The sequence below is a fragment of the Anolis sagrei genome, chromosome 5 (assembly GCF_037176765.1).
Source record: "Anolis sagrei isolate rAnoSag1 chromosome 5, rAnoSag1.mat, whole genome shotgun sequence".
NCBI classification, from domain to species: Eukaryota; Metazoa; Chordata; class Lepidosauria; order Squamata; family Dactyloidae; genus Anolis; species Anolis sagrei.
Window position 1 is genome coordinate 98614714 of NC_090025.1, and position 17253 is coordinate 98631966.

At 43.1% G+C, this 17253-nt stretch overlaps 1 protein-coding gene across 1 annotated transcript in view; it reads left to right on the forward strand.

Moving 5' to 3' along the window:
- Positions 1-5295: 5295 nt before the first annotated feature.
- Positions 5296-17253, forward strand: part of PARVB (parvin beta) — a 68178-nt gene continuing 56220 nt past the window's right edge. Inside the window, exon 1 of the mRNA XM_067468910.1 lies at positions 5296-5523. Within this exon, the coding sequence (XP_067325011.1) occupies positions 5403-5523 (121 nt within the window). The 5' untranslated portion in view covers positions 5296-5402. The remainder of the gene's footprint in view (positions 5524-17253) is intronic.

A 17253-nucleotide genomic window follows, 5' to 3' on the forward strand; every position in this document is an offset into this window, starting at 1 on the left:
ATCACATCTGCTATGTTCTAAGATGGAAACACAGTGCAAATAACACTAAAACAAGGGTGGCAAAGTATACCTTTTGTTGTTGTTGTTGCAGTCCCTGATTTCTTCCTCATGTTGTCCTTGTAAAAAAGCTGTCAGTTGACTTTCCCTGCTGACTTCTCCTTATTTTTCAGCCAAAAAGGTGGCCACCAGCCTTGCCAAAAATTCACAACTCTAACTAATGAAAAACTAAAGATTTATTTTGCTTCCAAAATTACACTTAAAACAATACACTGACTTAACCTTTGGCTCTCTCCCTCCTTCCCTCCCTCTCTCTATATATGGACTTAACTGAGATCATATAATGAAATATATAGTTTTTAAGCTGCAATAAAATCAAGTTAGAAACTAGAATAAAACCATGATTCAAAAATTAGTATTTCTAGATATAAAGACTTGAAGGAATCCACCAGTCCACTGGGAAGAAGATATGTTGAGTGTATATTTTTGTGGATGCAATCAATTTCATTGGAAACAGTATCATTTCTACAGTTTTCCCTGTATTTTACAACTGTTTTGATTGGTGAAAAGTGTTGGATTCTTTTCTCACTCCTTTTTAAAAGCATTTTCAAAATGCTGAATTTCTCTTGCTCTGGTAACAGTGGAAAGAGACAGTTTCTATCTGGTTTCTCTCCTTTCCACTGCAAGCAGGGCTCCAACATGTTCAGCAGTGTGATATCGTTATTGTGTGTGGACTGAAATTGTGTGTCCTGACCCCAAATGGGATCTCCCTAACTAAAAATGGGGGTTGTGAAAAATTTGGAAATAGTAAAAGGTTTCTGAATGCCACCTAGTGGCTCCTCTAGATATTTACATGGATATTTTAGTCAAATCTGGTGAAAAGAAAGTTGGAAGTTATATTTCTGGTTGCCTAGAATCATGGAATAATAGAATTGGAAGAGTCCACATGGGCCATCTAGTCCAACCTCCTGCCATTCAGGAATCGTACCATCAAAGCACCTCCAACAGATGACCATCCAGTCTCTGATCAATATGCCCAAATATGAACACGGGTGGAAAACAGACCTTGACATTTGGGAGTTGTAGTTGCTGGGATTTGTAGCTCACCTACAATCAAAAAGCATTCCGAACTCCACCAATGTTGAAATTGAACCAAACTTGGCACAGAACTCCATGACCAACAGAAAACATTGGAAGGGTTTGATGGGCAGTGACCTTCAGTTTCGGAGCTGTAGTTCACCTACACCCAGAGATCACTGTGGATTCAAACAATGATGGATCTGGAGCAAACTTAATGGATCTGGAACACTCAATATGCCCAAATATGAACACGGATGGAAAACAGACCTTGACATTTGGGAGTTATAGTTACTGGGATTTATAGTTCACCTCCAATCAAAGCGCATTCTGAACCTCACCAAGGATGAAATTGAACCAAACTTGGCACACAGAATTCCCATGACCAAAGCAAATACTGAAAGGGTTTGGTGAGCAGTGACCTTGACTTTGAGAGTTGTAGTTTACCTACATCCAGAGAGTGCTGTGGACTGAAACAATGGTGGATCTGGACCAAACTTGGCACTGATACTCAATATGCCCAAATGTGAACACTGGCGGAGTTTGGGGAAAATAGACCTTGACATTTGGGAGTTGTAGTTACTGGGATTTATTGTTGTTGTTGTTCATTCATTCAGTCGTTTCCGACTCTTCGTGACTTCATAGATCAGTCCACGCCAGACCTCCCTGTCGGACGTCACCAATCCAGTCACTTCAAGGATCCCATCCATCCATCTTGCCCTTGGTCGGCCCCTCTTCCTTTTTCCTTCCATTTCCCCATTTCATTGTCTTCTCTAAGCTTTCCTTTCTTCTCATGATGTGGCCAAAGTACTTCATCTTTGCCTCTACTATCCTTCCCTCCAATGAGCAGTTGGGCTTTATTTCCTGGAGGATGGACTGGTTGGATCTTCTCGCAGTCCAAGGCACTCTCAGAACTTTCCTCCAACACCTATCTATCTTCCTTCGCTCAGCCTTCCCTATGGTCCAGCTCTCACATCTGTAGGTGACTACGGGGAATACCATTGCTTTGACAAGGTGGATCTTTGTTGCCAGCGTGATGTCTCTACTATTTTATCAAGATTGGACATTGCTCTCCTCCCAAGAGGTAAGCGTCTCCTGATTTCCTGGCCACAGTCTGCATCTGCAGTCATCTTTGCACCTAGAAATACAAAGTCTGTCACGGCCTCTATGTTTTCTCCCTCTATTTCCCAGTTGTCAATCATTCTTGTTGCAATAAACTTGGTTTTTTTAATGTTTAGCTGCAATCCAGCTTTTGCACTTTCTTCGTTCACCTTGATTAGAAGGCTCCTCAGCTCCTCCTTGCTTTCGGCCATCAAAGTGGTATCATCTGCATATCTCAGGTTGTTGATGTTTCTTCCAGCAATTTTTACCCCAGCCTTGCATTCGTCAAATACTGCACATTGCATGATGTGTTCTGCATACAATTTGAATAGGTTGGGGGAGAGTATACAACCCTGCTGTACGCCTTTCCCAATCTTGAACCAGTCTGTTGTTCCATGGTCAGTTCTTACTGTTGCTACTTGGTCCTTATACTGGGATTTATAGTTCACCTCCAATCAAAGAACACTCTGAACCCCACCAATGATAGAATTGTGCCCAACCTCCCACACAGAACCCCCAGGAACAACAGAAATGCTGCTCTAGTGTGATGAGGTCATTTGTGATGAATGTAAACAATGAATGCATTGGTGTGAGTGTGATGGTGGGGAGGTTGAACCAGAAACGGGATTCCTCTGGATACAAGAGGGGCGATTCTCTCCTCTGGAAGGGAGGGTCAACCACACTTTCCTTTCTCAATGTAAGTTTCTTTATTCCAATGTATTGTCGAAGCCTTTCATGGCTGGAATCTCTCAGTTGTTGTGGGTTTTTTCGGGCTATATGGCCATGTTCTAGAGGCATTTTTCCTGGCGTTTCGCCTGCATCTATGGCAAGCATCCTCAGAGATAGTGAGGTCTGTTGGAACTAGGAAAAAGGGGTTTATATATCTGTGGAATGACCAGGGTGAGACACAGGGCTTTTGTAAGTTGGGCTAGGTGTGGATCTTTCAACTGACCACCTTGATTAGCATACAATGGGCTGACTGTGCCTGGAGCAAACTCTTCTTGAAGGGTGATTAGATGTCCCTGCCTGTTTTTCTCTCTGCTGTTTTTGCTGTTGCAATTTTAGATTTTTTTTAATATTGGTAGCAAGCTTTTGTTCATTTTCATGGTTTCTTCCTTTCTGTTGAAATTGTCCACATGTTTGTGGATTTCAATGACTTCTCTGTGTAGTCTGACATGGTGGTTGTGAGAGTGGTCCAGCATTTTTGTGTTCTCAAGATCCACCCAGAATATCCACCCAGAGGAAAAGTGTTCCTGCCATACATCAAGGGAACCACTGACCGCATAGGGAAGCTGATGAGGAAACACAACATACAAACAATCTGCAGACCCACCAAGAAAATCCAACAAATGCTACATTCAGCAAAGGACAAGAGGGATCCTCTCACCTCTGCAGGAGTCTACCGTGTACCATGCAGCTGTGGACAAGTCTACATAGGGACCACCAAACGGAGCGTTGCCCAAACACGAATCAAGGAACATGAAAGGCACTGCAGACTATTTCAACCAGAGAAATCAGCCATAGCAGAGCACCTGATGAACCAACCTGGACACAGCATATTAGTCGAGAACACAGAAATGCTGGACCACTCTCACAACCACCATGTCAGACTACACAGAGAAGCCACTGAAATCCATAAGCATGTGGACAATTTCAACAGAAAGGAAGAAACCATGAACATGAACAAAATCTGGCTACCAGTATTCAAAAACTCTAAAATTAGAACAGCACAACAACAGAGAGGAAACAAACAAGGACATCTAATCACCTCTCAACAAAAGATTGCTCCAGGCACTGCCAGGTACTCAAATGCTAATCAAGGTGGTCAGTTGAAACATTCACACCTAGCTCCAGCAGACAAGAGTCCTTTGCCCCACCCTGGTCATTCCACAGATATATAAACCCTTTTTCCTAGTTCTAACAGACCTCACTACCTCTGAGGATGCTTGCCATAGATGCAGGCGAAACGTCAGGAGAGAATGCCTCTAGACCATGGCCATATAGCCCGAAAAAACCTACAACAACCCAATAAATGTATTGGTGTGTGAAGGGGACTCCTGAGGATACAAGAGGGGTGATTCTCTATTCTGAAAGGGATGGTCACCCACGCTTTCCTTTCTCAATGTAAGTTTCTTTAGGTTCCTGTGGGTTTTTTCGGGCTATAGAGCCATGTTCTAGAGGCATTTCTCCTGACGTTTCGCCTGCATCTATGGCAAGCATCCTCAGAGGTAGTGAGGTATGTTGGAATTAGGACAATGGGTTTATATATATCTGTGGAATGGCTGGTGTGGGGCAAGGAGCTCTTCCCTGCTGCAGTTAGGTGTGAATGTTTCAGCTGATCACCTTCATTAGCATTTGAAGGCCTGCCTGAACCTGGGAAAATCTCTTGCTGGGAGGTGTTAATCTGTGCCTGGTTGTTTCCTCTCTGTTGTTTCTGGCTATCTGACTACCAGTATTAAAAAACTCTAAAATTACAACAGAAAAACAACAGAGAGGAAACAACCAGGCACATCTTAACACCTCCCAACAAAAGATTTTCCCAGGCTCAGGCAGGCCTTCAAATGCTAATGAAGGTGATCAGTTGAAACATTCGCACCTAGCTCCAGCAGAGAAGAGCTCTTTGCCCCACCCCAGCCATTCCACAGATATATAAACCCTTTGTCCTAATTCCAACAGACCTCACTACCTCTGAGGATGCTTGCCATAGATGTAGGCGAAACGTCAGGAGAGAATGCATGTAGACCATGGCCATATAGCCCGAAAAAAACTACAACACAATAAATGTATTGGTGTGTGAAGGGGACTCCTGAGGATACAAGAGGGGTGATTCTCTATTCTGAAAGGGATGGTCACCCACGCTTTCCTTTCTCAATGTAAGTTTCTTTATTCCCTCACTGAATGTTGGATGATGATGATGAGAGAGAGAGAGAGAGAGAGACTGACTCCCTCCCACTCCCCTTCAAAGCCCCCTCCCCCTGCAGAAGTGCCTCCTACTCACTTGTGGGGAACACACAGCAGAGCCCTTTGGTCTTCCTCAAGCGGGACGCTCTATTGGGCGAGGGACGCCCCCCCCCTCGTCGTAGCCACGCCCCCGCTGAAGCCACGCCCCCTCTGCTGGCTGCTCGGGAGAGAGAGAGAGAGAGAGAGAGAGGCAGGCAGTGAGTCCCGGCCTGCCTGCAGCCGAGGGGGCTTCCCGGCCGCCTTTGCCGCTGCCTGGCCCCGCCACCATGTCGTCGTCGTCCACTCCGGTGCGGTCGCCCACCCTCCGGCCCCACCGCATGAAGAAGGACGAGTCCTTCCTGGGGAAGCTGGGCGGGACTCTGGCCAGGAAGAAGAAGGCCAAGGAAGGTGAGGAAGAGAGGGGGAGGGAAAGGAAAGGGGCGCCTCTGGCTGGGACCCACCCCCGAGCTCTCTCCAGGAAAAGCACAATCAAAGCACCCCCGACAGATGGCCATCCAAACCTCTGCTTCACACCCTCCAGAGGAGGAGACTCCCATCACACTCCCAGGCAGGATGTTCCACTCTGGAACAGCTCATACTGTGTCAGGAAATAAAATCTTCCTAAAATTTAGTTGGACTCTCTTTTTCCTGCAGTTTGAATCCCTGCTTTGTGTGCCTTACCTCCTTTTTTCAGCAAGTGTTTCTCCTGGAGCCCTAAGACATGTTTCTATATTGTATTCATATATGTCTATCACTATCTATCTAACTATATCTTCTATATAAATAAAAAAATTAATGTTCAATGCAGGCCCGTAGCGAGGGGGGGAGGGTTAGGGGTTCAACCCCCCCCCCCCCGAAATGTTTCAGATTTTTTTAAAAAACCTGGTTTACTCATGAATTTTAACTGGTTAACCCAATCCCCATGCTAAGTCTATGAGATGCAAAAAATCCCTCCAGAACTGCAAGCACTATCTGAAGCAAATATTAGCAATTTATTCACACTGTCATTACTTGCAGCAATAGCCGATGTAGTTGTTCTGGTACGGCTGTACCAGGAGCTCCAACTTTATTTGCTTTGTATTAAATGTTTGCTTGCAGTCCTAGGTTTCAGGGACTCTGCAGATAGGTGGCTTCTTTGGTTGCAGTCATAGGGCAAGTCACCTGTCCATCATTGTTAACTTTTGGTCCTGCCCCTTGCTCAGGGCAATTGGGAAGGGAAGGGAGCCATTTTTAGTTAGTCTCAGCAAGGTAAGCTTATGTATAGGATGTGTGCAAGCTTCCCCTGTACAAAAGCTTCAACCCTTAAGACCTTCTGAGGGAGAAAGATCTTAAGAGTCTCCAAAGAATTTCCAGGAAAACAGCCCTAAAGACCAAAGAACTCCAGCTGGAGAACATCTACTGCCTTGCTGGTAGGTCCACTCAGCGTTCGAGACGCAGTTCGACCCGGTAGCGGAGCCCACATCAGTAAGGGTTAGATTACAGTCAGCCTGGGAAAAGTTAAAAGGGGGATTTTCCTTTAAAGAAGAAGTTATTGAAGACAGTTGCCTGTCCTTCGTGGGCAAGACTAGGAATCCACCAGTTGCATAAAAGCCTGGATTCATTTGCTTAACTTTACTGAAGACAAGAGAAGTTTCTGTTTGATTGTTCATTAATAAAAGACTTTGTTGTACCTCTCAAGCCATCTAAAGACTGTTTGTGGTGGACACCTCTGAGAACTTCTCTTTAGGCCCCCTGGCTTCCCGCTGGGCAAAGGTTGCACTTCCTGTTCTAAAGACAATTATTTACAGGCCCAGCGCGCAACAGAACAGTAGTGAAGCAACCAAGTTGTGTGTGTGTGTGTTGAATGCTCTCATTAAGGAGGCCAGACTTGGTGGGGGTGGTTGACAAGGGTGGAGCTGCAGGCTATTGAAGGCTGCTCTGCCCCCTGATGTGCTCTTTGCTTCAGTGTGAGCTAGGAGGTAGGTTTCAACCCCCCCCCTCTGTGAAATTTTCAACCCCCCCCCCCCGAAATGTTCAACCCCTCCCGAAATTTTTTTCTGGCTACGGCCCTGGTTCAATGTATTGTCGAAGGCTTTCATGGCCGGAATCACTGGGTTGTTGTAGGCTTTTTCGGGCTGTATGGCCATGGTCTAGAGCAGTGATTCTCAACCTTCCTAATGCCGCGACCCCTTAATTCAGTTCCTCAGGTTGTGGTGACCCCCCAAATATAACATTATTTTTGTTGTCATTTCACAACTGTGATTTTGCTACTGTCATGAATCGTAATGTAAATATCTGATATGCAGGTTGTATTTTCACTCACAGGACCAAATTTGGCACAAATACTCAATATGCCCACATTTGAATACTGGTGGAGTTGGGGAAGGGATTGATTTTTGTCATTTGGGATTTGTAGTTGCTGGGATTTATAGTTTTGTATGCCAAGCTTGTTCAATTCCATTTTTGTTGGAGTTCAGAATGCTCTTTGATGGCAGAGGAACTATACATCCCAGCAACTGCAACTCCCAAATGTCAAGATCCATTTTCCCCAAACTCCACCATTGTTCAAATTTGCGCATATTGAGTATTCATGCCAAGTTTGGCCCAGATCCATAGTCATTTGGGTTCACAGTGCTTTCCAGATGTAGGTGAACTACATCTCCCACAAATCACGGTCAAATCCTCCCAACCTCCTCCAATATTTGGTCATGGGAGTTCTGTGTGCCAAGTTTAATCCAGGTCTGTAATTCGTGGGGGATCTCAGTGGTCTGTGGAAGTCAGAGCTGAATTGGTTGAAGGTACTGCAAATCCCATCACCCGTTGTCCATGCTCTCCAAACATATTGTTTTTGTGATTAGTCACTATGCTTTAATTACGTTTAGTTTGTAATAATGAAAATACATCCTGCATATTAGATATTTGTATTAGAATTCATAAGAGTAGCAAAATTATTTATGAAGTAGCAACAAAAATATGGTTGGGGGTCACCACAACATGAGGAACTTTATTTAGGGGTCATGACATTAGAAAGGTTGAGAACCACTGGGCTAGATGGTCCATGTGCTCTCTTCCAACTCCATGGTTCTATGATTCTAGCCTTACCATGTGCATTCTGATGTCAGCCTTTTATTCCCTGCAGCCCTACACCTTCCTCACACATCTTGATATCTAGTTTAGGGACAGACAATGAAAGAGGGAAAGTGCGTGACAGATGCTTCATGTACATCCTGTTTGTTCCCTTAGGTTTTGCTTAGGAAATCATACCCAGGCACAACCACCCATCGCAGCCATGCTTTATCTTTATCCGTTGGATTGATCCCCCCATATCACTTTTAAAAACCCCATGCCGACGCACCCTACTCTGTACAAGCCCAGGGTTTTAAAATTTTAATCTACATCTGGCCCTGCCATAATGTTTTTAAAATCTTTTGTGTGTTATTGCTTATATGTTGAATTGTATTATTTATATTGTTTTATTTGATTGCTTTTTTTTTTTTTGGGATGTTTTGTTGTATTTGTATTTGACGGGCTTGGCCTCATGTAAGCCGCCTCGAGTCCCTTCGGAGAGATGGTGGCAGGGTATAACTAAAGTATTATTATTATTATTATTATTATTCTAGGGCAGTGATCAGTGGTCTGTTGAAACACAAAAGTTTGCTCCAGGCATAGACAAGCCATTGTATGCTAATCAAGGTGGTCAGCCCCACTTACCTCTCCGAACGCATCTCCACCTATGAACCGACTAGGACATTAAGATCATCCAGGGAGGCCCTGCTCTCGGTCCCGCCTGCGTCACAGGCACGGTTGGCGGGGACGAGGGACAGGGCCTTCTCGGTGGTGGCCCCTCGGCTATGGAACGCCTTACCTGTAGACATCAGACAGGCCCCTTCGCTGTTGGTGTTCCGGAGGAAGGTTAAGACTTGGTGCTACGAACAAGCGTTTGGCTAAACAGTGCAACTGAACACAGTAAAATTGATGGTAAAATTGAACATAGGAATGGTACAAGGATTATGAGAACGGATTCTGATTTGTTATCGAGGCGTTATGATATGATAATGATTGTTGATTTTGTCTGTTGTGTATGATGTGTTTTAACTGCTTAGGATATTGTTGTGATAACCTGTATTGTGTAAACCGCATTGAGTCGCCTAAGTAGGCTGAAAAATGCGGTATAGAAATAAAGCAAATAAATAATAAATAAATAATAATGCCTGGGTATGATTTCCAAGTTAGCTTTGATTTTATGTTACAGCATCTCCAGTTAAAATCTAAATTTAGGAGTGAATGATTGGTTTCGTGTGAGTTACTTTCCTTTAGCCTTGACCCCATTTCATCTATGATATAGGGTAATAACATTCTTACCATATGTGGTTGTTGGACAAATGATTGAGGTAACTTATATGACACTAGCTGTCCCCTGCCACGCGTTGCTGTGGCCCACATGGGGGTTTTGTGTGGAAGGTTTGGCCCAATTCTATCATTGATGGGGTTCAGAATGCTCTGTCATTGTAGGTGAACTATAAATCCCAGCAACTACAACTCCCAAATGTCAAGATTCTATTTTCCCCAAACTCCACCAGTGTTCACATTTGGACATATTGAGTATTCATGTAGAGTTTGGTCCAGATCCATCATTGTTTGAGTCCACAGTGCTCTCTGGATGGAAGTGAACTACAACTCCCAAACTCAAGGTCAATACCCACCAATGCCCATGTTGGTCATGGGAGTTCTGTGTGCCACGTTTGGTTCACTTCCATCGTTGGTGGGGTTCAGAATGCTCTTTGATTGTAGGTGAACTATAAATCACAGCAACTACAACTCCCAAATGACAAACTCAAATTTTTTGAGTGAAGGACATACATTGGGTTGTTAGGTGTCTTGTGTCCAAATTTTGTGTCAATTCGTCCAGTGGTTTTTGAGTTCTGTTAATCCCACAAATGAACATTAAATTTTTATTTATATAGATAACAGAAAAATGCAACAACCATCAATACGGAGTAACATATGCAGGACAAGACAAGTAAGCCCCAAGGAACATATTATTTAATTTCAACCTATATTTGGTTCAACAGACACAAGGGATAGAAGTGGGGTCAAAGTGGTTGATGTGGTTGTTCTGTAAGGGGTTGTAGAGGGCACTAAAAGATACCAGAGGAATTAAAAAAGCAGATACCAGGAAATTTCTGTGCTAGGAAAAGTGTTAGCTGCTAGATTTCCAGAAAAGGTTGCCAATTCTCTCTTTCTTTTCCCCTCTGGCAAGGCTCCTGTGCCTTTAGTCGCTGCATTGCAGATGGAAACTGGCAGGTGAAGCTTTTCTTGGCAGGGCAACTGAGTGATGTGAAAAACTTTTCTAGTTGTTAAGTAGCTGCTAAAGCCACAACACCCCTTCAGAAAAAGGAATTTGCCAAAATGATGCCTGAAAGACTTTTCGTGATCTGAGAGAAGGAAAGTTCTGTGTGTTTTTTGTACAGCGAGAGAAAGGGAGAACGGGTGGGGGCAAGGGGAACAATAAAGAAAACTTTATTTGGAATCTTTGAATTCAGAATCCCTAGTTATTTTCAAATTATAGTCAGATTGAAAAAGATGTATCTTTTCATGTGGCTTGATGAAGTTGCATTGGCATTGCCAGCTGAAATGGCTGCCAGAAAGGACGACAAAGAACAATGCTGCAATATGGGGTGCCCCATTTCAGCATGCCAACAGCAGGCCATGCCCTCCATGTTATCTCTTCCTCATCCTGGTTTATCATTCCTCTCATGCCAGCAATTTACTAACTATAGTACTGTGAATTTCAACCTCCAATTACATGGGCTGTCTCTCACTCCCCAGAATTTTCACTCTAAACTCTAAAGGTGTGAAGCTATTTTTGATTGTAATTCACCAAACCTTGGGCTTTCCACAAGCTTGCCAGGAATTGGGTTGCTGTGAGTTTTCTGGGCTGTATGGCCATGTTCCAGAAGCATTCTCTCCTGACATTTCCTCTGATGATGCCTGTGATAGATGTGGGTGAAATGTCAGGAGAGAATGCTTCTGGAACATGCCCATACAGCTCAGAAAACTGACAGCAACCCAGTGATTCCAGCCATGAAACCCTTCAACAACACATTGCCTGGAATTCCTCATCATATGTGATCCTCATGGATCGCGTATGATGAGGAATTTGATTGCCTTCCCAAAGTAGGGTCTTGGCAGTAGATCCGTCAATGACTGATGATCTATTCTGTATCTACATAGTCTTTCACATTGAGGACATAGATGTCCAAAGGGAAGTCGGACATCAACAAGAATTTGTTTGATGTGCCTCTTGGCATGATTCTCCCTTTTGCCCTGTATTCATGCCTCTTCAAAATCCATAGCACTGTTGGTGACTTCCAGTTACAATGTTTGAATGCCAGGGCTTCTGACTTCTTATTTATTTATTACTAGCTGTCCCCTGCCATGCATTGCTGTGGCCCAGTCTGTGTAGAAGTGGTCTGTATGTGAATATATTTGTGTATATGTGTATATATGTGTGTTTGAGTATATATATGTGGTTTTGCTTTGCTTTTTAAGTCACTTCTGCTGTGTTTTTCAGAGTGATGGTCACTCACTGGCCTGATAGGTGTATTGTGTCCAAATGTGGTGTCAATTCGTCCAGTGGTTTTTGAGTTATGTTAATCCCAAAAACGAACATTACATTTTTATTTATATAGATTTATTTATTTACTATATTTATATACCGTCCCTCTTAGCCCGCAGGTGAATCGGGGCGGTTTACAGTTGGTGCCAAGTCCACAAAATACAATTTCAATACAATAAAAACAATCGGATAATAAAACCATAACAAAATCAATAAAAACATGAACATTAGGATCTCCTATTAAAAACATTGTCCAGTCACATCGTCCAAGCATTCAATTTTCCTATGTCTATTATACTGTATTTAGAAATGCCTGCTCAAAGAGCCAAGTCTTGACTCTCTTTCGAAATGTTAAAGGGGGGGACGGACGATCTGATATCCTTCGGGAGGGCGTTCCATAGCCGAGAGGCCACCACTGAGAAGGCCTTGTCTCGTTCCCGCCAGCCATACTTGTGACGAAGGCAGGATCGAGAGCAGGGCCTCCCCAGACGATCTTAAAGTCCTGGAGGGCTCATAAGGGGAGATGCGTTCGGACAGGTAAGTTGGGCCAAAACCGTTTGTTGTTGTTTATATAACATTTTAAGTTTAGTTTTAAGCTCATCTCTTTTTTATACTCATGTGTAATTTAGAAAATCGACCCTCTAAGCCTGAGCCAACGTATACACAGATCAGTATAAGTACTGCATGCTCATTCTTACCAAAAGAGGAATGATTCCATTCTCTGGATAGAGTGGCAAAAGGCAAGAGCTTAATTCATCTTGAGAGAACCTTAAAAAAGCACACACACCCTTTCTGCTGTCTGTCATAGTACTTTTTCCACCCTTTTTTAATGCCTGTTTGTGGAAACGGTGGTGGTGGCCAGAGGTGATTAGCTCTCGGAGATGGTATTGGTGTATTCCCTTCCTTGCAGAATGACCCTCAACTTATACGCAGGTCGTGTCACAACCCATCATTTGGGCCCCCAAACCTGCCCTCAACCTATACATAAGGTTGGCATATACATGAGTATATATAAATATATAAATATAAAAACCCATGTGGAACAGCATTGTTTTGGTTGCCCGCCGGTAACTTAAAACAGATGGATCCGCCCAACTTCCTTAGGTAGGGAATGCTGCTACAGAGAATCCGTGCCTTTTGTGTACAAATAGTGTCCTTTTAGTTTTACGGAAATTGCAGTTGAATAATGAGTTCACTGGGTTGTTGTAGGTTTTTCGGGCTATATGACCATGTTCTAGAAGCATTCTCTCCTGACGGTTCGCCTGCATCTATGGCAAGCATCCTCAGAGGTTGTGACATCTTATCCATAGCTGCATGGTATATGGCAGACTCCTGCAGTGGTGAGAGGATCCCTCTTATCCTTTGCTGAACATAACATTTGTTGAATTTTCTTAGTGGATCTATAGATTGTTTTTAAGTTATATTTCTTCATCAGCAGTCAGTGGTTCCCTTGATTTAAGAACACGTTTCCTCTAGGTAGATCTTTGTCTTTACTCTTGTGGCTTGCTCTTGGTCAGAAAGACAAAGGTTCTTCTCCCACCCTGGATATGCCACAAGTATATATACACTCCACTTGTGTTGCTGTCAACAGAAGGAGACCCTGGTGGCACAATGGGTTAAACTCTTGTCCTGGCCGGAAGACCGATCAGTCACAGGTTCGAATCCGGGGAGATCGCAGATGAGCTCCCTCTGTCAACCATTTCTCTCACATCAGAAGTGACTTGCAGTTTCTCAAGTTGCTCCTGACACAAAAAACCCCAAAAAAACTGCCAACAGAACCTCTGAAGAGGATAGCCACAGGTGCAGGCAAAACGTTAGGACAGTGGTTCTCAACCTTCCTAGTGCCGCGACCCCATAATACAGTTCCTCATGTTGTGGTGACCCCCAACCATTAAATTATTTTTGTTGCTACGCCATAACTGTAATTTTGCTACTGTTATGAATCGTAATGTTAATATCTGATATGCAGAATGTATTTTCATTCCCAGGACCAAATTTGACACAAATACCTGATACGCCCAAATTTGAATATTGGGGGTAGGTGGGTGGGTTATTTTGTAATTTGGGAGTTGTAGTTGCTGGGATTTATAGTTCACCTAAAATCAAAGAGCATTCTGAACTCCGCAAACAATAGAGTTGAATCAAACATGACATACAGGAAGTCCATGACCAAGAGAAAATATTAGAAGGGTTTGGTGGCCATTGACCTTGAGTTTTGGAGTTGTAGTTCACCTACATCCAAAGAACACTATGGAGTCAAACAATGATGGATCTGGATCAAAATTGGCATGAATGCTCAATAATGTGAACACTAGTGGAGTTTGGGGGAAATGGACCTTGACATTTGGGAGATATAGTTGCTGGGATTTATAGTTCACCTCCAATCAAAGTGCATTCTGAACCCCACCAATGATACAATTGGGCCAAACTTCCCACACAAAACCCCCATGATCAACAAAAAATACTGTGTTTTCTGATGGTCTTTGGCGACCCCTCTGACACCCCCTCACAACCCCCCCAGGGATCCCGACCCCCAGGTTGAGAAACACTGCGTTAGGAGATAATGCTGCTGGTACATGGCCATACAGCCCGAAAAACTCACATCAACCCAAGGATTCTGGCTGTGAAAAGCTTCAGCAATTATTTTTTTAACTATATGAAAGCCAAAAATCCAAGTGAGTAGATGGGTATTTCTCAAATTGAGCCAGGCTGCTTCTTTCATCCATGGTGCTGACTAATTTCACTCGCAAGTTGATGCTGTTGATGAGTCTTGATCAGAAACTTTTGAAAATCCCCAGTGGGAATGCCCTTTCAGAGCTGCTTCCTCCTTGCTTGGTCTTTTGTTTACAGCCATTCTTCACAAATAGTTGCAGCCCTCTGGCAGGATTTTCAGCTGTCATTTCCTTTACTTGAGGCTCCTTCTACATAGCTGAATAAAATCCTACTTTTTTTTTGCTTTGAACTGTAATATATGACAGTGTGGACTCAAGATAACCCAGTTCAAAGCAGATATTGTGGGGTTTTCCGGCTTGATATTCTGAGTTATATGACTGTACATGTCATGAATGACTTTTCAATAACTTTGAAGCATAGGTTCTTTCTATTGCAATTTCCAGTGTGAGAGAGTATATCAGATTATACACACACACACACACATACATACATACACACACACACATGACATTGGATATCCAGACATACAGATTCTGTGCAACTACATTGGATTTACATTTACAAGGCTAACAAACAAACAAAGAGCACATAAAATCACTCTCAACAAAAGATTCCCCCCAGGCACTTCCAAGCCATTGAATGCTAATCAAGGTGATCAGCTGAAACATTCACACCTAGCCCCAGCAGTCCTTTGTCTCATCCTGGTCATTCCACAGATATATAAACCCATTTTTCCTACTTCCAACAGACCTCACTACCTCTGAGGATGCTTGCCATAGATGCGGGCAAAACGTCAGGAGAAAAATTGCCTCCAGAACATGGCCATATAGCCCGGAAAAACCTACAACAGCCCAGTGATTCCGGTCATGAAAGCCTTCGACAAAACAAAGGGAATTACATTTTCACTCAACATTCACACCACATGTGCACACATTCATCCTCAGGCATTCAAATGTTACCGTATCATTTTTCGCCCTCCTTAGAGAAGCACTTGTTAGGCCAGACCCCACTTTCCTGCAGCCTGCCAACGTATAGTTCCAAAACTTCCATAACTTCATAACTTCAAAACACCAAAATGCATTCTTTCCCTAAGAACAATGCCAAGGACCAGATCTCTGTTTTCCATACCGCAGAACCTGACTCCCTGCACAATATCTAAGACTCCAAAGGTGCACCTCTTCCTCTTCCCTTGAGAAAGAAGCCCCAAAGTGACTAGAATCATGCTTTCCCATAGCATATCTGACACTCTCCATAGGTACACTATCTCTCTCCTTCTCATGGAGCAGAGCATAGTGGGTGGAACAGACTCCTCAGGTCAGCCACCCTTTTAACATTATTAGACTGAGTCTTTTATAGGAATATTCTGCTGATGTAGTCCCAAAGTTGTAAATTAATGATAGACGTCTTCCATCCTGGCTCCATCTCAGTTTCCTGGCCAGATGTTGATCTTCTTGATTGGTGTTGATCTTAAGTTGACTTCCTTCTTAACACCGTAAACATTTCTGTTATCACTGTCCCAATTCTTATCAGAGTTTACTTTTCAGCTCTTTTAATTACAGTCCAGCAAGCAGGTAGTCATTGCAAGCCTTAATATTATACTGGTGTCTCCAAAATTATTAGCTCCATCCATACATCCTTCCATTCTTCCATTCATTCCCACCCATCATACTAAATCCACTTTTACCAAATCTGCAATGATATTTTCATGACATATGGAAGGGCAATGAGTCTACTTTGATCTTTAAGGTGATTAGAAATGTTCTTGGCTTTTGATTTTGATGTTAGATGGAAGCGAGTAGGGACAGCTAGCAGCTACTTCTGAATTGCTCTTCTAAGTACATTTCATTAGAACTGTTCAGACTCAGCTTAAATTTAACTATATAAAATACGTTTCAGTGTATAAAGATCCAGTTAACAGATATCGTAGCCTTTAAGTTGTATAGTAGTAGTAGTAGTAGTAGTAATAATAATAATGTATTGTCGAAGGCTTTCATGGCCGGAATCACTGGGTTGTAGGTTTTTTCGGGCTATATGGCCATGTTCTAGAGCAGTGTTTCTCGAGGCCCCTGAGGGGGTCACGAGAGGATATCAGAGGGGTCACCAAAGACCATCAGAAAACACATATTTCTGATGGTCTTAGGAACACAGTGCTCTCTGGAGGTAGGTGAACTACATCTCTCCTAAATCACTGTCAATTCCTCCCAAATCCCTGCAGTATTTCCTGTTGATCATGGGGGTTCTATGTGGGAAGTTTGGCCCAATTCTATCATTGGTGCGATTCAAGGAGCACTTTGAGTGTAGGTGAACTATAAATCTCAGCAACTATAGCTCCCAAATATCAAGGCTTCTTTTTCCCAAACAATATGTGAGCATATTGAGTATCTGTGCCAAGTTTAGTCCAGATCCATCATTGTTTGAGTCCGCAGTGCTCTCTGGATGTAGGTGAACTACAAATCCAAAACTCAAGGTCAATGCCCACCAAAACCTTCCAGTATTTTCTGTTGGTCATGGGAGTCCTGTATGCCAAGTTTGGTTCAATTCCCTCATTGATGGAATTCAGAATGCTCATTGATTGTTTGTGTACTATAAATCCCAGCAACTACTACTCCTAAATGACAAAATCAATTATCCCCCCCCCCAACCCCATCAGTATTCAAATTTGGGCATGTCGCATATTTGTATCAAATACATCCTGCATATGAGATATTTATATGATGATTCATAACAGTAGTAAAATTACAGTTGTGAAGTAGCAACAAAAATAATTTTATGGTTGGGGGCCACCACAACATGAGGAACTGTATTAGGAAGGGGTTGCGGCATTAGGAAGGTTGAGAAACACTGTTCTAGAAGCATTCTCTCCTGAC